The 20,374-nt window shown below is 45.0% G+C and overlaps 2 protein-coding genes across 8 annotated transcripts in view; one reads left to right on the top strand and one right to left on the bottom strand.

The window, feature by feature from the left end:
- Nucleotides 1-1,444: 1,444 nt before the first annotated feature.
- On the top strand, nucleotides 1,445-15,644 carry mapk8a (mitogen-activated protein kinase 8a). Of its 4 annotated transcripts, none has more exons than XM_064318420.1 (12): nucleotides 1,445-1,676; nucleotides 4,331-4,509; nucleotides 4,948-5,077; nucleotides 5,801-5,859; nucleotides 6,325-6,463; nucleotides 7,283-7,448; nucleotides 9,408-9,479; nucleotides 10,237-10,419; nucleotides 10,723-10,847; nucleotides 11,234-11,297; nucleotides 11,836-11,913; nucleotides 12,567-15,644. In XM_064318420.1, the coding sequence occupies exons 2-12, from the start codon at nucleotides 4,388-4,390 to the stop codon at nucleotides 12,734-12,736; spliced, it is 1,308 nt and encodes a 435-aa protein (XP_064174490.1). In that variant the 5' UTR covers nucleotides 1,445-1,676; nucleotides 4,331-4,387; the 3' UTR covers nucleotides 12,737-15,644. The 4 variants fall into 4 exon arrangements, with proteins under 4 accessions (XP_064174490.1, XP_064174488.1, XP_064174491.1 ...); XM_064318418.1 differs by lacking the exons at nucleotides 1,445-1,676; nucleotides 9,408-9,479 and adding exons at nucleotides 1,759-2,232; nucleotides 8,106-8,177; XM_064318421.1 differs by lacking the exon at nucleotides 1,445-1,676 and adding an exon at nucleotides 3,538-3,766.
- A 181-nt stretch (nucleotides 15,645-15,825) lies between these two features.
- Nucleotides 15,826-20,374, bottom strand: part of arhgap22 (Rho GTPase activating protein 22) — a 30,204-nt gene continuing 25,655 nt past the window's right edge. For all 4 annotated transcript variants that reach the window (XM_064318409.1, XM_064318411.1, XM_064318410.1 and 1 more), the window contains 4 exons: nucleotides 19,899-19,972; nucleotides 19,371-19,492; nucleotides 18,019-18,889; nucleotides 15,826-17,512 (listed from right to left, as the gene is read on the bottom strand). In XM_064318409.1, coding sequence (XP_064174479.1) covers nucleotides 17,290-17,512; nucleotides 18,019-18,889; nucleotides 19,371-19,492; nucleotides 19,899-19,972 — 1,290 coding nt within the window. In that variant the 3' untranslated portion in view covers nucleotides 15,826-17,289. The remainder of the gene's footprint in view (nucleotides 17,513-18,018; nucleotides 18,890-19,370; nucleotides 19,493-19,898; nucleotides 19,973-20,374) is intronic.

The following is a 20,374-nucleotide window of genomic DNA, read 5'->3' as shown; positions in this document are numbered from 1 at the left end:
AAAGCAAAACAAAACAGGTACATTCCAATGAACTTCCTCAAGAAAGATGCATCTCTTCATATGGACAGGTTTTCACCAAGCATCATCAAGCAGTGATCGAGGATACTGTTAAAATAGCTAATAATTTAATTTCATTTAATCACAAAGTTTAAACCTTATATTTTAATATAATTTTAATTCATCTGTAGTAGAGGCAGAAACTACGGGGGTTTTCAAGACTAGGCTTGATATGATGCTGATTATTATCTAGTTTATAGGTAACCCAAGAAGTAGGTACACTTTAGTGGCTGAAAAATGGTGTGCATTGTTGGGCTAAATGGCCTGTTCTCGTTAAGTTATGTTACGTTAATCTTTTTTTTTTTTGTTAGTCTACCGCAGTTGCAAAGATTTCATTATTATGACAAACCTATTTAAAATTTTTTGTGCAGATGACATGACTGCACTTTTTATGTAAGCAGGCTACTTCCCACAGATAAAAACATCGACATAGCACGCCACCATAAAACAAAGTGACTGGCACACATCTGTAGTTCCAATAACCACACTGAATATGACACGCCTTCGCGGAACATCGCTGTCAATCAAATCCGGACTGTGACCAGCAGTCCCAAAATACAACTAGCGGAATCACCACTAGAGTCACCCAGCGAAGAAGGTTTCAGTTGGCTGGGATGACAACACTACCATGCAGCTGGCCAATGGGGTGCTCACACGGGAAGGGTCATCCTTCAGCTCATGCCTGTGTGAGCCTGACTTGTTGACCGTAATGTGGAGGGGAAAAAAAGCAGCAGAGACAGTGCTTCAAGACCGAAGTGCTTCAGCCAACCTGATTGGATAATGGAGGTTGTGATGGGCATTACACCATGAACATGATTGGGAAAAGTACAGCTAGAGAGGTGGGTGGCTTTGCTGGGGTGATGTCAAGCTGCAGTTAAAAAAAAAAAAATATGAGTAGTATGAGCTGGATGAAAAATAATCATAAAACTAGTTTTAACTGGTTTAATAGGTTTGAATCCAAAGCAGGTTAATCCTGCTTGAAATGCTGAGTATGATTAATTTTATTCAAGTTTGTTAACTACCACAGAATTACTTTGTCAAAAAACATAATTTATACTGGTTGACACGTATGACTCCTGTTAAGTTATGGCAATTTACTTTGTAAGCAGTCTTATTAACTGATTTTTTAGACCTAACATGAGCTTTCAACCACTGCTGCAACCTTGTCATAACATCAGACCATAAGGACAGAAGAATGTTGTGTTAGGTTGATTTACTGTTGTTGGTGTTGTTTCGGTGTGTTATGGTACGTATTTCTTCCATTATGTATGACCATGATTTGAGAATAACACTAAAAGGCAGCCAGAATGCTGAGAACATGACAGGTACGAGAACTTGTAATTGTTTTGGTTGCTGGAACCATAGACATATATACTCGTACGTCACCGAAACACAGTTGTCGAGTGACGTAATACGCATGTCTTTTGCAACCCTCTAGCACCGAGGGCCTGCGAGTGCACGCCAGTGAGAGCAAGCGCTGTGAATGCAGAGGTTAGCAACAAAGCTAGCAATGTGTCTCAACGTAACATAATAGCTAATATTATTTTCTATAAATATTGAATGACTGGAATTGAAAACAGATTGGAAGAGGAGGATAACCCTTGAAATTCGTTCGAGTGGTGAGTTTTTTTAAAGACATTGTAATTGTATTGTTTTAGCTATGTGCAGTGGGGAGGGTGTTGATCAATAATAACGAGCTTGTAACACCACTTAATGTTAGTTAACAGTAGCTAAATAGCTACACATAACACGGAAAGTGTTGTGAAAGCTAGCATTAGCATTGAGCATTCGTTATGTTTCGTTAGACTTGCACTAACAGTTACTGCTTTACCGATTTTGACAAGACTACGTTGGCTAGACTAGCTGACTATTTCTATGACTTACACATGTGAAATGTGTAAAATATGGCATAGTTGGGTAATTATGAGTTGGGTAACTCGTTAGCATACCTTATAACGCCAGCTACCCAACAAGTAGCTTGCTAGCTCTAGTCTAGCAAGTTACCTTAGGCTAGCTATGCAGCGGATTTCGTTGGAAATGATTCACTCTGTAGCTGTATTGGCTAGGTTCCTAGCCACTGCATATGCTTATAAGAAGTCCGTTAGTAGCAAGCTTCATATAACTACAAAATATTTTGCTTATTCTCGGCAATATTTTGGTAACCGTACTTGGCTAGTAAGTTGACATGCGATAAATTTGTAGCCTAGTAAATACAATAACGTTATGCCTAAATGCTATTGGTAGGCAGTGACGTTTATGAGTATCTTTTTATCCAGCTACAGCTAGTCTACATTAAAATGTATTGTTTCTGGCGAGCGCATAGTTTTCTAGCCTAGAATAGCGAGCAGGCAGCAATTAATTGTGTACCGCTAACTAGTATGCTCGTTGTAGAAGCAAAAAAGCTACCTGACGTTACCGTTTTTGAAGATGTTCTCGTATTAGCCAGCCATTACTATCTAACTAGCTATTGGGTTTGTGTTAGCTATTCTACACATTACCTAGGATTATGGATGTTGTCATTAGCTGCAGGAATGTCATTTGTGCAGATCAGCTAGACTACCTCATGACACGGAAGCTAACGAGGCTAGCTAGCTAGCTTTTGGATTAGCGTTCGCTAGCCATGCACATAATTCGGGATATGACTACAACTCTGCTATTTAGCGAAAGTACGTGCGCGTATTTGTTACCCATATCCAAAGCAATCGGCCTGTTTAAACCCGTTTGAACGATAAAAAGCCATGCCTATATTTAGTTTGAGTTAAGATGGTGCATTAGCGCAGTGACTCACTGCATGGTAAATAATAAGACCTTGCACCACCTGGCTGTGCTAGCGCTCTAACCTGTATTTAATTGCATAGTAGCATGTGCATATTATGTTCCAAAACCGATTTGCAAACCATTATAACCTATGGCCATATTATAATAATGAATTACCTTGCGGCAATGTAAGCCCTCAAAGCAATCCTCTGTCATCCATCGAGGTATTGTTGCTGTAAGGGAATGTGCACATTGTCTGAGATGTTCTTTGGGTGAATTTTTGGAGACCATTTACTGCTGCTGTGCCGAGGAGCAGGGCTGCTTCAATCAATGGCTGGACCAAGATAGATCAGGGACTCTCAGTTACAGGATCTGTGCTCCAGTGTTTTTGCCCCATGCCGTTGGAACATGCATATATGATACTTACATTCAGAGATTAACCGTACTCGGAAGAAGCCTATATTTTGCTTAATTTATAATGATGTCAAAAATGTGGGCTTCGTTTGTTACTACCAACTGCCACCAGAATTCAATATCTGATCTCCTGTGATTACAATGAACACTTTCCAGCACTTGTGTACTTTATATTATGTATTTAGATTTGATGTGAAATAACATTTATCCTTTAATATTGTTAAAATATTTGTGTTTTGCTCCTTGCAAAAGAAATGGGGATCAGATTGTTCCGATATTGTTATGTATTTATTTATTTTTTGTCACAATAGGATCTTCCCTGTTAAGCAGTGTTGGAATTAAGTGGTTTTTGTCATGGTCTCAATGTGATACTGCCTGACTCGCAGTGAGCAGGTTGCTTTGCCGCACTGTATCGACGGCTTTGAGGTACCTTAAACGTTTCCAGACAGGGAGGGTAACAGCAGGAAATGGCATGGTCTGTGCCAACACCACTGAATTATGGGAAGCGTAGTTCTGTTGATGCCAAGAATTGGTCAAGGTAAGGTCAAGGCCACAGAAAAGCTTAGCACAGGTGCTGCGAATGGAGTGTTTTAGTGCACTGTGTATGAATTTGACCATAGCATTTTGCATCAGGCTTAAAAATACACAATTTTCTTAAAATTTGTTATATTGACATAAAGAGCCACTCAGAGAAGCTGTACTGGAAATTGAACATCTGGTTACCTAGGTAACCTTGGTCCTGGGAATGTAAAGGGCGAGCTGATTGGTTCCACTGCCCTGCTGGGTGGGGCTTAAGCCAAAAAGTATCCTTTTTCAATGGGTGTGAGACCCTTTTATAGGTTAACGGATGCTGTCGTTGGCCAGCAGCTGTTGTTGAATTTTATTCAGTCTTGAAGTCAATTCCCATAGTCATAGAGTACCATTCAGTTTGTTCTTCTGTCCGCAGAACCAGGATTGCCTACATAACTGGATGCTTTATATTGATTAGGCTGCAGCTTACAATGTAGATTTGACAGTTTCGTGAAGCATTGATAATAAACCTCTTACTGTAAAGAATCTGCAATGAAACAGAATTGTAACATTTTTCTTTGCTTTGTTTCAGGTGCTGAGAAGAACATTTGGCTCGAATGCGCAAAATACAATCTGCCGAGGTTTAACCATGAATAAAAACAAGCGGGACAAGGAGTACTACAGTATAGATGTCGGGGATTCAACGTTCACGGTTTTGAAACGCTATCAGAACTTGAGACCCATCGGTTCTGGGGCGCAGGGGATTGTCTGGTAAGTTGAGGTGCACGTAGTCTATAAATGATGAAACTCATACAACTCGTTAAAGCCTGCTCGTGTTTTAATTAGGACCAGGAGGAGGGCGCACATTACACCTGTTTTAAGGTCCCTAGGCCCCCAGATTTTCAGGTAGTGGAGAAAAATGGTGGTTGATCTCCGGGAAGAGGGCTGGTTACCACTGTATTAGAATGATCTACCTGCAGTCCTGCTTTTTCTTTTCTTACACACTTTGTCCTACTGTGTGTGGAGCTGAGGGCAGTAGTGCGATACAAGAAATTTTATTTCACATTGCAGGGCAGGCAGGTCACTGAGGGACACTGGAAACAGCTTTTCTTGATATGAATGTAATGAAATTAATACTGTACTTGGTCACATCGAAAAAAAATCCTTTTATATGGTGTTGTAGCTCGTGATATTATTTTGTTTTTGCAGCTCGTCATATGATCACAGCCTCGATCGAAACGTCGCGATTAAGAAACTCAGCCGGCCTTTCCAGAACCAAACGCACGCCAAAAGAGCGTACCGAGAACTGGTGCTAATGAAATGCGTCAACCACAAAAACGTGAGTCTCCCAACTTCCTAGTTTCCTTTTCACAGGTTCACCGTTCTACAGACGTCACTAGGAGCCTAAAGCAGATTCTGCAGATGCCTGAACTGCTTTTGTATTCCTGTTGTTGCAGTTGAGTAATGGGTTTAGTCCGTTGTGTGTGCTGCATTAGCTTGACTGTGTTGGTGATCGCAGCTAACATTCCTCTCTGTGAGCCTCTATAAAAGCAGTTAGCCTTGTTGGGCTGCTAACCGTTTGGTGCTGTTCCAAGGGTGAACAAACACTGCGTGGGGGTCACTGGAGCTGGAACACGTTGATTCAGCGTTGGCTGCTGTCAGTCATTATTTGTGCTGCGTCACTTGGACGTCCTGGGATCTGAAGGGTTAATGTTGCGATTTTCCTGAATGAAGGAACGGTGGGTTTAATCGAGCCTCTTCCTCAGTGGCGTCCTTTGATGTGTTTCCTGTGTCCCCGTGTGATTGGCTGTTTAAATAATGGAGTAGGTCAATGCTAACCTGCCAGGAGCTTTGAAGTTAATTGTAACGGATGAACGCTTATTCAATCAGTGGAAAGTGCTCATTAATGGGAGAAATGCTACTGGCTTCCAGTTCTTTTATTCCCCAGGTCCCCTTTACTGGAGCTGTTTGCCGTGCTGAAAATTCACGATTCAAATCAAGAAGTAATTCATGTAGCGGTGCAGGTGTTAATGTCTATTGTGTTTTGTTTTTATTTTCGCAGATCATCGGCCTGTTAAATGTATTTACGCCACAAAAAACACTTGAAGAATTCCAAGACGTGTGAGTATACAGCTGCCAGTATTCAATGCTCGTATTTGCTGTGACGCTGAAGACTGGATCTATTCCATCATTTTGTGTGCTGCAGTCTGTATGGAATCACACTAGTCCCCCCTTCCCATGCGGGCAAGGGTTCAACCCCCCCCCCCCCCGCCATGGCACTGTCTGACCTCTGAGCCTTCTCTATCTGTTGCCCTTTCTGCTTTCTCCCTGTCTGAATAAAGCTATAAATAAATACTAAAGGAGGGCAGACTGTCCACACTCCTTTGCTGGTCAGATGGCTTTGGTGATGGAATTGGCTGTTGCTGTTTTAATAATTGCTTCAGTTTATAATCACTGAATTTAGCAAACAGTTTTCTTAAAAAAATTAATTTCGATCGACTTTAAATGATCTTATTATGAAATGTGGGCTAGAGTTTGATGAGTGGTTGATGGGTGCTTGTCCCTGTCTCCATGGCTTTGGCACAGTTACCTGGTGATGGAGCTGATGGATGCTAACCTGTGCCAGGTGATTCAGATGGAGCTGGACCACGAGCGGCTGTCCTACCTGCTGTACCAGACGCTTTGCGGCATCAAGCACCTCCACGCCGCGGGGATCATCCACAGGGTGCGTCCCCGTCTCTGACTTCCTGTCTGAGTCATGCACAGGAGGTGTCCTTGCCTCCCACTACCTGTCTGAATCATACACAGGAAGTGTGCTCACCTTTGACATTCTGTCTGAAATGTACACAGGAAGTGTCCTTGCCTCTGACTTCCTGTTGAGAAACATACTCTGGAAGTGTCCTTGGCTCTGACTTCCTGTCTGAAACGTACTCAGGAAGTGTCCTTGGCTCTGACTTCCTGTCTGAAACGTACTCAGGAAGTGTCCTTGCCTCTGACTTCCTGTCTGAAACGTACTCAGGAAGTGTCCTTCCCTCTGACTTCCTGTCTCTAACATTTTCCCTCCCAACCGTATACGATCTAACGTCAAAGGCTATGAATGGGATGTAATTGCATCAGCAGACGGTCCTACGATGTGCAGCTCATTTAATGACATGCCACACGGGACCATTAAAAGCCGCCTGCGGTGTTTCTCTGAGAGAGCGGTGCTCCTGGGTGGAGTACAGCGGTAAGGCGCTGGTACCTTTAACACAGCACCAGACCCCGTAGTCTGGAACTCAGTCCCTGCTGTGCTCAGGGATGGACAGGGTTTCAGTTGCATGCATTTGAAAGATGTTTTTGCGTTGTTATCTGTAGCAGGTTCTAGCCCAACATCAAAGTGCCTGATTAAGCTAATTAAGGTCTTGATTTGAGACCACAATTACAGTAGTTGTGTAGCTGTAACGGGTGTTTTAGTGCTTGCCTGCCCTCACACTGGGCCTTCACAGACCAGATTCGACACCCCCAGATAAATTAAAGTCTTTTTCCCTTCCCCCTCCGTCCCCAGGACCTGAAGCCCAGTAACATCGTGGTGAAGTCGGACTGCACGCTGAAGATCCTGGATTTCGGACTGGCCCGGACGGCGGCGACGGGGCTGCTGATGACCCCGTACGTGGTGACGCGCTACTACCGGGCCCCCGAGGTCATCCTGGGCATGGGTTACCAAGCCAACGGTCAGTGCCCCCCCCCGCACCGTGTGTGGCTTACCTCCGCTGGCCTCTCGCTGTGTGGCCGCTCTGCTGGGAGTGTGTTTTCTGTGCCTGGTTTTCAGTTCCTGGTTCTCTGTTTGGAGCTGCCAGACTGAACTTTCGGGTTTAACACGGTCACATTTTGCATGCCAAAGGTGTCACACAAAATGTTTTTTTTTTTTTTGTTTTTAAACATGCAAGAATTTGTCATGCATGAAAAAAAAACCAGACGTCATATTTTCATTAGCAGCTGCATTTCTCACTGCTGTAGCCCAGGGGGGTGTAGTCCAGGCTTATCTGAAAAGGCCCGGTGCGGTTGCAGGTTTTTATTTTAGCCCCGCGCTAAGACTCCTGATTCTCCTGATTAACTAATCAAGGTCTTCAGTCAAGTCCTTGATAAGTTTAATCAGGTGTCTTGGCACTGGGGTAAAACAAAAACCTGCACCCACATTGGCCCTTTTCGGGTAAGATTGGAAACCCCTGCTGTAGACTGCTGAGTTTTTGCTTCATACAAAATGGTTGACTGTAAGAAGCACTTTTTTTGCATGTGGGGGGAAAAAACACTGAAAGTGCTTCTAGAATGTTCCTGCTGACTCGTTACTTGGCTTTTCTCTCCCTCCCTTTCGTGCTGCACATGCTCAGTGGACTTATGGTCTGTGGGCTGCATTATGGCGGAAATGATTCGCCACAAAATCCTCTTTCCAGGAAGGGATTGTATCCTTGCGCTGCTAACATGCAGCCATTCTGCCTTAAACTCATGCAGCCAGGTGCCATTTTGAAATCACACTTACATTAACATTACTGATGCAGGAGCCATTTTGAAATCGCATTTACATTTTGTTAGTGGCATTTGACAGACGCTCTTGTCCAGGCTGACTTTCTTGTCCAGAACGAGATGAGAGTGCATGAATCAGGGTTTAGCGCAACGGTAACCCTAGAGGTGGGTGCAAATTTAAAAACCTAGGATCATCTGTCAACTGCTGAAGCCTGTTGGGGTAAATAGAAGACGTTTATACAACAGCGGGATTGCACAATTTAGCAAAATAATAAGAAAAAAAGTCACGTTTTACCATGGAACAGTGAACCCAAGAACATGGACATTTGGAGACGTGCACCTCGGTCCCAGTTGGGTTTCTGTGTGGTTCTGGTGCAACGTGACGGCTTGAACTTGTCATCACTGAATTGTCAAAGAATTGCTCTTCAGTAGTTGCTCTGACAGCTGAGTGAGCAACAAAAGCAGGTTTTATTTACGGGACCCCAAATGAGAAGAAAGCAGCTCGTAGTACAGTACCTGTTCAGACTGCAGCTAGAAAATGGCCCAATTCCAATTTTTACATTCATGGAGCACAACTTGGAGGTTTTTAGAACAGTGGGAACAGGGAAAAACAGGTGGAGTCGCATCTTTTCGGGACTCATTTGTGCCACGTTTTTGGAAATAAGTTGAGACAAAACCAGCAGTACTGCTGGTTTTCTCTTCTACCTGGTAATTAATTAGTTGTTTAATGGCACTGATTGGCCAGAGATTTTTACTCACCTAGTGTTCCAGGTTTAAGTCAATCCTGATTAGAGGGTAAGAATGAAAACCAGCAGTACTGCTGGTCTTATGGGGCATGTTTGAGTATCCCTATCTGTGTTAGCTTTTCAAACTGAAGGTCCTGTCTTTGAGAAGGTCATTTTGGTCCTGACCCAGTCTGTGTCTCCACACTCACGGATGTTGCATGTTTCTGTATTTATTTTCCAGTTTGGTCACTCTCCACCGGTCTGCGTTTGGCTGTTGTGCTGTGTGCGTTTGGATCTGCATGGTGATCATGTGTGCGTTTGGATCTGCATGGTGATCATGTGTGTGTTTGGATCTGCATGGTGATCATGTGTGTGTTTGGATCTGCAAGGCGATCTCGTGTGTTTGGATCTGCATGGTAATCCGGTGCCGTTGTGTTTTTGCAGTGGATGTGTGGTCAGTGGGGTGCATCATGGCTGAGATGGTGAGGGGTAGTGTGTTATTCCCCGGCTCAGACCGTATCCTTACCTGTTTTTCATATCCAGTCCATCATGTGTCTGTGAATGTGTCTGTGTATGTGTCCGTGAATGTGAAGTGTGTGTGGTAATGCTTAGTTTATTAAACTACTTAAACCCTTTAAATATCATTAAAATGGGAAAAACTCCTGCAGATCATCTTTTTCCTCAGCTCTTTTCTAGAGTTATTTTAATTAAAATGTGCAATAATTTTGTTCTGAATACTGGTGTACTTGACATTCTTTTCAAAATTGTCAGGAAGTTAATTGGCGTCTAATTAAATTTTGACCCATTAGACCCATTAATTTGTGCATTTGTGTGTGTGTTTATATATGTTTATGTGTGTGTGTCTGTGTTTGCATTTATCTGTTTGTCTGTGTCTATTCCCTGCGGTCCTGTTCCAGTGATTTTGGTTCAGAGGACCAGTATCTAATGACCAGCAGCAGTAACACTGCTGGTGAAATATACTGTTGTTCAGCAGTCAGAGGTTGACTGCGGATGTCCTGTCTGGTCATTCGCGATGAATGATCTTGCCATATCCATCTGACCTAGCTATTTCTCCTGATCTGAAACAAGGACAAGAACTACTTTTTTTCTGTTAAGGATATCACATGACGTAGCCAATATAGTCAAGGTATTATCGTTTTTGGCTGATGTAGAATTTTTTTTCTTTCTGCACTGAAATAATGAAATGAAGGATTATGTTTTGGATACAGCTGAAAAATCCTCTGCAGTATTTCTCTTAAACGCGTGACCGTAGATATCGATCAGTGGAACAAAGTGATCGAGCAGCTGGGAACGCCGTCCCAGGAGTTCATGCTGAAGCTGAACCAGTCGGTTCGGACCTACGTGGAGAACCGGCCCAGGTACGCCGGGTACAGCTTCGAGAAGCTCTTCCCCGACGTCCTGTTTCCTGCTGACTCAGAGAACAACAAGCTCAAAGGTAAGAGTTCTACTTCCCGTTTTATACATTTCATATTCCTTTCCTAACGCTCTGTGAAACGTGTTCCTCTCAATGATTTACTTTGAAGGCAGAGTAGCAAATTCTAGACATCAACCGTATTTGCAGTGTTTTTCATCAGCTGATATGAACATTCCATTTCGAGTTTTTTGCTCAGATTGGATTTTTAGGACTGCCTCCTGTTCATGTTCCTCATCTGTCAGAGCTCATGTGTTCATCTCTCTGTGGCTGTATTGCTGGTGAGCTCATACTCCCTTAACTCCGCTGATCTGATTGCTGTTCCAGCGAGCCAGGCGAGAGACCTCTTATCCAAAATGCTGGTGATAGACGCGTCCAAGCGGATCTCTGTGGACGCAGCCCTCCAGCACCCCTACATTAACGTGTGGTACGATCCAACCGAGGTGGAGGCGGTGAGTATCTCACTCAGTCAGTGACTGACCCCGCTCAGTGTTGGGCAAAGTGCTGATCTTTTCAGCTGTACACTGGAGTGACTGATCCCGCTCAGTGTTGGGCAAAGTGCTGATCCTTTCAGCTGTACACTGGAGTGACTGATCCCGCTCAGTTTTGGGGAAAGTGCTGATCTGTACAGCCGTACACAGTAGCCGTACTGCGCCATCTGGACGGCCATTTTGTGCATTTGCACGGGGCGTGAGTGTAAAGGTGTGCATGCGTGTTTGTGTGCATGCTGGAGTGCACGTCTGTTTGTGTGCTTCAGTGCTTGTGTGTTTGCGTGCGTGAGCTACTGAACGGTTGGTCGTACCTTGTGTTCTCATCACTTCTGTTTCCATGGTTGCAGCCGCCGCCGCTGATCACGGATAAGCAGCTGGATGAGCGGGAGCACACGGTGGAGGAGTGGAAAGGTAATGGGGGCCGTGTGCATGCGCGTGCTTCTGCACGTGTGTGCTTCACATGTAATTCGAAGGAAAGCGCGTGTCACTCACTCAGAGTGACTCATCCCAGAGACTCACAAACCACTGCTGCTTGCTTATGTGCGTGTCTGTGCCGATGGCTTACAGTAGGAAGATTCATATTTCTTGTGCTGGCCTGGCAGACTGCAGGGGGTCCTGTTTCCTCTGACCTTACTGAAGTGCTGTATGCTGTATGTGTGCCTGTGTTTCCTGTATCAGAGCTGTGTCTCACACTGTCTCTGCTCTGTTTCCTGTATCAGAGCTGTGTCTCACACTGTCTCTGCTCTGTTTCCTGTATCAGAGCTGTGTCTCACACTGTCTCTGCTCTGTTTCCTGTATCAGAGCTGTACACTGTCTGCCTGTTTCCGTATCAGCGTGTCTCCACTGTTGCTCTGTTCCCTGTATCAGAGCTGTGTCTCACACTGTCTCTGCTCTGTTTCCTGTATCAGAGCTGTGTCTCACACTGTCTCTGCTCTGTTTCCTGTATCAGAGCTGATCTACAAGGAGGTGCTGGAGTGGGAGGAGAGGATAAAGAATGGACTGATCCGGGGACAGCCTCCATCTTTGGGTTAGTTACACTAACATTACACACTGCTGCACTCTGCCACTACCACAGCAACAGCTGGTAAAGGCTTCACCCACATTTGGAGTTTCTGCATTCTGTTGATGCCTCCACTGTTTAAAAAGGTTTAAAAAACTAAACTGTTCCATAGTTTAATGCACACACACCACACCCCACACACACAATGGCTCTCACTCAGACTGTTGAATACGCTGTGTAGTGATTAGTTGGTGAGTACCATGGACAGCGCTCGTAGGACTGTGCTGTCTGTGTCGTGTGTAGATGGGTGGGCGTGGCACACCCTCCTGCAGGTAACACTGCCTCACTACCCCCCTGGATTCCCAGCAAAAGGCTGTAGCTTTTCTGTCAAATGTTGTTAGGCAGAAGTCTAAATTACATTCAAAGCGCTGAGTTTGGGCTTGGTCCTGCGGGCCGGGGGGGGGTTTGGGGGGTTGCAGTGTAGCAGGTACGCAGGCTGGACTGAGAGAGAGCTTTGGACACAGTCCCAGTTCATTACTGATTTAATAGAGCTCTCTTTCCCTCTCTCTCTATCTCTCTCTCTCTCACTCTCCCTCCCTCTCTCTCTCTCTCCCTACCCCCTCTCCCTCCCTCCCTCCCTCTCTCTCTGCCCCCTCTCCCCCCTCTCTCTCACAGCGCAGGTGCAGGTGCAGCAGTGACTGGCCCCTCCCCCTCCCGCCCCCGTCTCCTCCTGGTTCCGCCGACGCGTCGCCCCCGCGCACGGACCCCGCCGGCGCCTCGGACACGGACAGCAGTCTGGAAGGTTCCGCGGGGTCGCTGTACTGCTGCGGGTGACCGCCCCCTCCTTTAGGCCCCGCCCCCCGCTCGTACCTGCCGGGTGAGGCGGAGTTTAGGCCAGTTTTTAAACCCTCCTACATCCCTTCCCACAATTCTGCTTTCAGGCTGTAAATAACGATGCCAGGTCTTCGGTTTCTTTGAAACGCGCTGAGAACATTTTGATTTTAAACATTAAGGAGTCCACTGAATGTGAATAAGTTTCTTCATTTTATTTTATTTTTATTTTTTACTTTTTTGTCTCTGGCGATAGAATTTTGCCATACTGTAGTAGAGTGATGAAGATCATTTGTAAGGATATAAAGGTAAATATAATTTTATATATTTAATTTTTTGTTCTTTTTGCTTGCGGTGTGGCATTTTCTAAATCACATTTTGAGCGAGCACCCGTTTGAAGAGTGGCATTAGCCTTCTGCATTAAAAACAGAAAAATGAGAACATGATACTTCCTTTCACCATCACACGTTGGATATTGTGTCAAGTCCACATATACAGACATTAAAGAGTAGACATTGAGAAGACTTGTTAAATATATCTAAGGACTTTGTTTGGCTTTACTGCTTTATTGTAGTAAATTCTCCAGTTTAGGTATGTTTTGTACATTAATTCTGATCTTGCTGGATTCCTCTACGTGTTTGTTGTTGTGAATCTCGCCAGGAAGCCTCTGACTGGTTATGTATTGCTGGTAAAAGTTGATTTGTTCAATGACTACTTCCAAACACAGTGAAAGCTACATTATAAGCCATCAAACCTAAGGCTAATGTGCTAGCACAGAGCTCTTGCTGCTTGTTTCTCTGTACCTGCTAGCTTTGCCACTCATCTCTTCAGATGAGTCTTGCATTAACAGGAAACATATTTTGGAACCACTTAAAAGGTGCTTTGCCAAACAGATCAGCAAATTGGATGTCAGGAACGTGAACTGATCACTTGATGGTAAACGATTTGAAAAATAGCGTCAGTTGTAACGTCAGTTACATAACGTCGGTTACATTCGGTTGGTCGGACAACAAGCTTTACAGGGCTGTACAACAAGGACATATTTCAGGTGTATTTTCAGGTTTAGTTTCAGGTGTATTTCCTCTTGTTGCCAGTTTTAAGTGTTACATACTGTGTCAATGTGTTGCTGAGAATTTTTTTTTTTTTCAATTAAGAAACCGTGGTTTAAATTTTATGTATCATACTTTTACTGTACCATTTTGCAATTTGGGCTTTCCTAGTTTATGGAAAGGCTGAAGAAGCCCCAAGAATAATTCAAATACAGTAAGCAGTAATAGACCTAAGTGCTGGGTGCATTATAAATTAAAACAAGCACATTCATTTTGTCTGTCCTATGCTCCCAACAAGGAGTTGATAAAAAAATTTGTGACTAAATTCTGTCAAAATTGTATGCAATAAGAATAATAATATCCTTTTTTATTTCTGGAAAAGTGCCTGCAGCTGCTGTGTATTCATTCCTGAAGTACCAGAGGAGCATTAAAGTTTTTGAGGTACACAGTTTGTGAAAGTTGTACTGTTTCCGGAATATTCCATCCAATCTGAAGTCGTTCTTATCACAGCGGTATTTCTCGTACTGCATCGGTGCGACTCAAACGTGAAAGTGGCGCTTTGACACAAGGACACACGGCGTACTTAAAAACGGTGTAGCACGTTTTGTTTGATCACTTGGGAAGCCTTGGGGCAGTTTTATCAAGGTTTTTCATCAAAGTGAGCTAGATTGGCGACAGGGGACGTAGTCTTGGCACTGAAACAGCTTTTGGCAGTGCTTTAGTTCCGAATGCTTCGGGCATATCCAGTGGAGGTATGAAGTAGCTACTTCTTTTTTTTGCAACTTTAAAAAAAAAAGAAAAGACTTTAAGCACAAACCACTTTGAATAGTGTCCGGGGTTTTTTTTTCAGAGCACTGTGTGGAATGTGCTGTTATTCACTGGGGTTACGGAAATGTGGAGAATGGTAAAGAGAGTAAAACACTGAATTGATTTGCCTTTATGAGGGATTATGATGCTACTTATCTGGGCCAGTACACAGGACAGTTCCTTTAACCAGGAGATTTTTTCATTTGCTTTTATTTCAAGTGCTCTTCATTTCTGTCTGTTTTGGGGTTTTTTTCTAGTGCTTCTGCTGGAAATCAATTAGAAAGTTTGCCTATTTGTTTTTTTTTTAATCACATATTGTATCAGAAAATGTATGTTACAATCAAATTTAAAGTGAGCTTTGATGAACTACCTCACACTAAAGTTTTTGAATAGTCCTAGTACAACATTAGCTGCCTGCATTATTAGTTGTCGAAAACGAATGTGAAACAAAAACATTTATTTATTTGAATTCATACTATTGTCCATGTTAGGAAACTTCTAGCATTGTAATGTAACTATATACTTCAATTCCTTTTTGTTTCTATTTTTTTAAACGGTTCATGTGCAATATCTTTTATTTGTACAGGTAGTGAGCCATAGACATCGGCATTTAGATTTTTTTTTGTAGGAGGTAGAGAAATGTTTGGTATTGTCATCCATGTATATATATTTTTTAAACGACTCCCCCCCCCCACCACCACACCGCCCCCACCCCCCAAAAAAATTGTAATGATTTTGTGACTTAGTACAGTCGTTATTAATGTAATCAGCCTTCCTGCTCCTGTTTCAGTACCATGGCAACAGTGGGGGAACACAACGCATAGCCAGATAGAGTTTGTTCTATGGTAAGGCCAAGCAACTAAACGAAACGATTGCCTAGAAACAAGCACATGTGATTATGGTTGCTGGTTTGTAATGTCTGCTTGATAGGCCAGCTGTGCCGTTTATTTAAAACAACGCAACAAAAAATTAAAAGAAATTACCACAGACGACGAGCATTATTGGGATATGTGCACTTGAATCCAGTAATGCCAGTCTCAGTCACAGTATTGCAAATAAACGGTTGAACATTACCATGCTTGTCAAGTGCCTTTTTTTTCCCCCCTCACAGTATCAAAATACTTCTAAGTACGATTCACAGTTTCGTTGTGAATTTTCTCTTGAAAGCTAGATTCTTTTTCGTGATTAGTCTCCAGTAACAAAGCGGTACAGTCCCCAAAATAGAAATAAAGTCACGGCTGATAACCAAGGAGCTGTTCGTTGGCAGTTCCGTGTTTAGCATTTATTTGTCACTTAAAATACTTGAGCCTTGATTTGGTTTAAATTACCAGTAGTTATTTTGAATGTCTTTAAATCAGCACCCACAGAAGTAGTACAGTATAATACATCAATTGATGGGGAAAACAGTTGGAAACAGTTGAAATAAATCAATGCCGTTGACAGGCTGTAAAAAGGTTCAACTAAACCACTTCAAGTATGTAGCAATATTTTAACAGCCTCTTTCCTTCAAATAAGGATTGAAATTGGTTACAAACACTGATGCTCTCAAAGTTCACTCTGAAGAGCATCACCTGAGAAAAGGCGATTCGCACAACACAACAAACATTACGTCTGACCGTTCTGATTGTGCAGTTTCACAGCACTAGGCCTTTGCAGGAAGACGGTCTGATAAGTTCAGTCAGATACAGGTTTGGTCGAGGAAAGAAGTGATTTTTGTTTTTCGGATTGGAATCCTGCCAAATTTAATTTACTCATCAAGTGAAGCAGAGTCCAAGGCTGCCTCAAATGCTAAAAAAAATTCTAGTGGCTTGACTTAAGAATTTTTAAATTTTCTTAAATCTGTAAGGCAAGACAAAACTGATATAAAGGCAGAACTTATCTTTCAGCTTCTCTGTGAATCTGCTACTGGTACATTTTGTGATTTGGGGGGTGGGGGGGATGAACACTGATTTGCTACTCCCGACTGCAGGTGGGGTTTGTGTGTGGACACCGCTTCATTTTGACATGGTAATGGCCCAAAACTGGACAACAGCAGCGTTCTGCTGTCAAAGGCCAAGCAGCAGCAGCGTATCTTGCTGTCTGCACGAGCAGTGCGTTTTTTTTACCCCATGCAATAACCCTAAAGAAGGCACAGTCAGGCTGAGACAGGCAGGGGTCGTTTGTCGGTTTTTTTTAACGGGAAGTCTCGCATCACCAGGTGCGCACGTGAGATTTGGTCTTCCGCTGCGGGTGGCTTTAACAGTAACGTCATGCTTTGGTTCAGTGCACACACACAGTCATAGCCAGACCTTTTTTCAAATAATTATTATGAAATACTTTACCCTTTTAGACACCAGTAAAATTCCTGCAAAAACTTGAACATTTTTAGAAGAAAATTCTAACTTCACGCGATTGTACATTTTGGTGAATAACTATGCATTTCATTTTTTAGGGATCTGCAAGTCTTCACAGGTTTTACCAGCATCTAAATGGTATTTCAAAGTGAACATATTTTTTTTTAAATACTGTATGTAGCTATGTGACCCAGGTCTGATAACAGCAGTAAACCAGCCATAGTTCGCACCCATAAAGTCCCGTTTCACGTCAAAATTCAACAAATCGCTACAGGTGCTAAAAAAAACTGCACAGTTCCTCAATATACCCATGATGCACGAGTAAAAGAGACGATAGAATGATAGAGTTACGATCCGCTGCCCGGCTGCTTTTTCGCGGGGTGTTATACGTTGCCGGTCCTTGTTCCTAGCGTCAGGTCGCCGAGCGTGGAGAAGAACTCTTCCATCTCCGTCTGCAACAGCCGGTTCCGCTTCTCGCCGTCCTCACGCGCGCGCTCGGAGTTGCGCAGCTTGATCTCCAGCATTCCCTGTTTCTTCCGCTCCTGGTCGAGCTCCGCCTCCAGCCGCTCCACGCGGGTCCCGAGTGCCGCGCTCGACTCTTCCAGCCTGCAACAACAACACCAGCCGGCCAATTAAGAGACAACTTCCAAATTTAAATCTGAGAATTCACTGCTTTGAGCTTCTGGTCTTCATACAGTTTGTACCATTCAGGTTCGATCCATACAGTTAGCATTAGTTAGTTCTGATTTTTGTGTCAGCAAGTATGTTCACGTGAGTTAATCTAAAACTGAGTAAAAATGGGTAACGCATTACACTACATTCACCCTAAAATAGTACAGAATATACCCTCAAAGTTTATAGAGCACCGTGTGCAGTATTACTGTAGCCCCATCAGCCACTGTGCACTTGTAACACACTACATAACAGCAGCAGCGATTGGTGGATACTTTCTGCCCATTATCTGTAACCTCAGAAGTACAGGCCGAAAGGATCCACCGATGCCGTTACCGTGGTTCTGCTCGGTCGTTACCGATGCACTCTGAGTTTGTTGAAGGTCTTCCCTGAAACTGTGAAATCGCCATGAAACAGGAAGTGGGCGGGGCGGGGCTTACTTCCTTATCCTGGTCTCGTAGGCGCCTTTCTGAGTCCTCAGCTCGTCCTTGAGCTCGCCCACCAGGTGAGCGAGCGCGCTAGCGCCGCCGTCGTCCGCGCTGCCGTTCTCGCTGCAGCCGAGGCTGCTGACGCACCGCTCCAGGGCCTCGCTGCTGCTGCCAGGCTCCGCCCCCAGCCCGAACCCCGCCTCCTCCCTAAGCCCCGCCCCCGGCCCGAACCCCGCCTCCGGCCGCCAGCCGCCGCCGGGTGCCGAGGAGCCGGAGGCGGAGTCGGCGAGCGAGATGTCGCAGGACGACGACGCCCAGGGCGCGCCCCCGCTCCCGCTCCCGCTCCCGCCCCCCCCGCTGGGGGCCGCCACGCTGGGCGCGCTCAGACTTGACCCGGTCACGTTGTCGTAGGTGGAGAGCCTCTGGGACTGGGGCGAGCCGCTGGAGTCGCGCGTGCGCACGCGCTCCCCGGAGGACGTGCGGCGGTGGCTCCGCAGCGACGTCAGCCCGTTCATCAGCCAGTTCCCGCTGGGCGGGCTGGACACGTCCACCGAGGACCCTCCCAGCCGGGCCCCGGGGCCCCGGAACGAGCACCTCCAGCCGGGGACCGAGCGCCCCTGCTTGCTGGGGCTGACTGCGGAGAGGGGCGCAGCGGCGTGGACCTCCAGACAGGGGGCGCTGCCGCCGGAGTCGCCCCCCGCTGCTAAGGAGGAGGTGCGGGTCTGCAGGTCCTCCTCGGAGATCCACTCCACCGCGTGGCGCTGCGGCGGGGCCCGGACGTCCCCCAGGGGCCCCGCGGGGGAGGCCTCGCCGTCGGGCCCCCTGTACAGGCGCGCCTGCTCCCGGATGAGCACCGTCATCAGGTGCTGCACCTGGGACGTCCCTGAGAAGGGACAGAACGCTCATATCAGGGGTGCAGAGAGAGGCCGGATCTCTCAGAGCTGAGGAGGCGGGTCTCTCTGATTGTATCCATGCATCGGTGGTGGAAAAAGGCATGCAGCTGTTCAGAACATTAAGTCAGATTACACCATGGTCTGGGTGAATACTCGATTCTGATTGGCCGTAGGGTGTGCTTCAAAACTGTTTAACGCACAAGTAGTTCAGGTCAAGTTGAATCACTGTTCTAAACTGATACACTGCCTGGCCAGCCAACTTGAAACTGTAGCAAGCCTAGTGAACAACTTTTTAAATAAAAAGCATCAGGTCAGGTGATCCTTTGCCTTCGCATCTTGCGTTAAAACCATAAACCCTAGTAGTTCACCCTAAAAATGAAACTGAATTGTGACGCACCCCAAATTGTATGAAGCAAAGTGCGTTACCTGGGCCTGGCAGTAGGTGGCAGCTCACTTTGCTGTGAAACTCACCTTCCATCATGGACATAGGATCCTCCATCTTAGGCCTGAGGATGTTTGGTCCAAACACCGTCGCCAAGTTCTGGACACTCATTTTGTTTTGGCTCGAGTGGGACTGAACTTCGTCCAGAAACCTGCGAACAACAGCGGTGACGTGCGAGAGGAGCAACCAACGAGGCAGCTTCACAGAGAAAGCAAGCAGGCTACACAGACCAGGTTTGAAATCATTTTGTCTTCCTTTATCTTATTACTTATAACAGAAAAAGGGAATTTTTTCTTTGGTTGCTTTTGAATATTTTATAGCCTTGTGTATTTTATTGCCTTCGTGTATGTCGCTTCTAATTACTGGTGTTTTTTTTTTGTTTTTTTTAATTAAAAAAAAACAGTTACATTAAACAGCTTAACAGATTGATACAAGGTACAAAATGATAAAACTGATAGAACAAATTTTACAAATACAGCTGGTGAAGTGCATGTGGAGGTTTTTTTCGCCGTAGAGGCGGTCTCAGAAAGGGAAGGCGGGGCCTGTGTGGGACTCACTTGCAGATGTACTTCAGTAGGTTGTGATTGGCCAGAGGAAGAGTCTTCACCTGCTTCGCCAGCTCCTCTATCCCCTGGGGAAAGAGTTCACTTCAGCCTCCCATCACCAATCATCACACAGCTTCACTTACTGATGACATAATGCAGGGGTGACTCACTCTCTACTCTACATACAGTGTGGGTTTTATTCAGCTTTGAGTCAGACAGCTTCAGCAGTCCACAATAGTGTCTGATAATGAAAATTCAATCACAGGATTTTGTTTAAATGCTGCTTTTTATAAACCGTGGCCTCCTCAGATGCTGCTGACATCATACACACGCATGCACACGCACACACACACGCACGCACGCACACACACACACACACAGACACACACACACGCACGCACACACAGTCATGCACACACACACGCACACATGCGCACACACACACAAGCGCGCACACACACGCACACACACACACACGCACAAACACA

This window comes from Anguilla rostrata, chromosome 18, assembly GCF_018555375.3.
Source record: "Anguilla rostrata isolate EN2019 chromosome 18, ASM1855537v3, whole genome shotgun sequence".
NCBI classification, from domain to species: Eukaryota; Metazoa; Chordata; class Actinopteri; order Anguilliformes; family Anguillidae; genus Anguilla; species Anguilla rostrata.
This window is presented reverse-complemented; position numbering and strand designations above follow the sequence as displayed.

Bases quoted from the DNA above. Each gene is read 5' to 3' on its own strand.
- mapk8a (XM_064318418.1), top strand. From the start codon at position 2,074: ATGCAGCGGATTTCGTTGGAAATGATTCACTCTGTAGCTGTATTGGCT. The intron at 2,233-4,330 runs GTAAGTTGACAT...GCTTTGTTTCAG, and splicing joins TTGGTAACCGTACTTGGCTA to GTGCTGAGAAGAACATTTGG. The intron at 7,449-8,105 runs GTCAGTGCCCCC...GCACATGCTCAG, and splicing joins CATGGGTTACCAAGCCAACG to TGGACTTATGGTCTGTGGGC.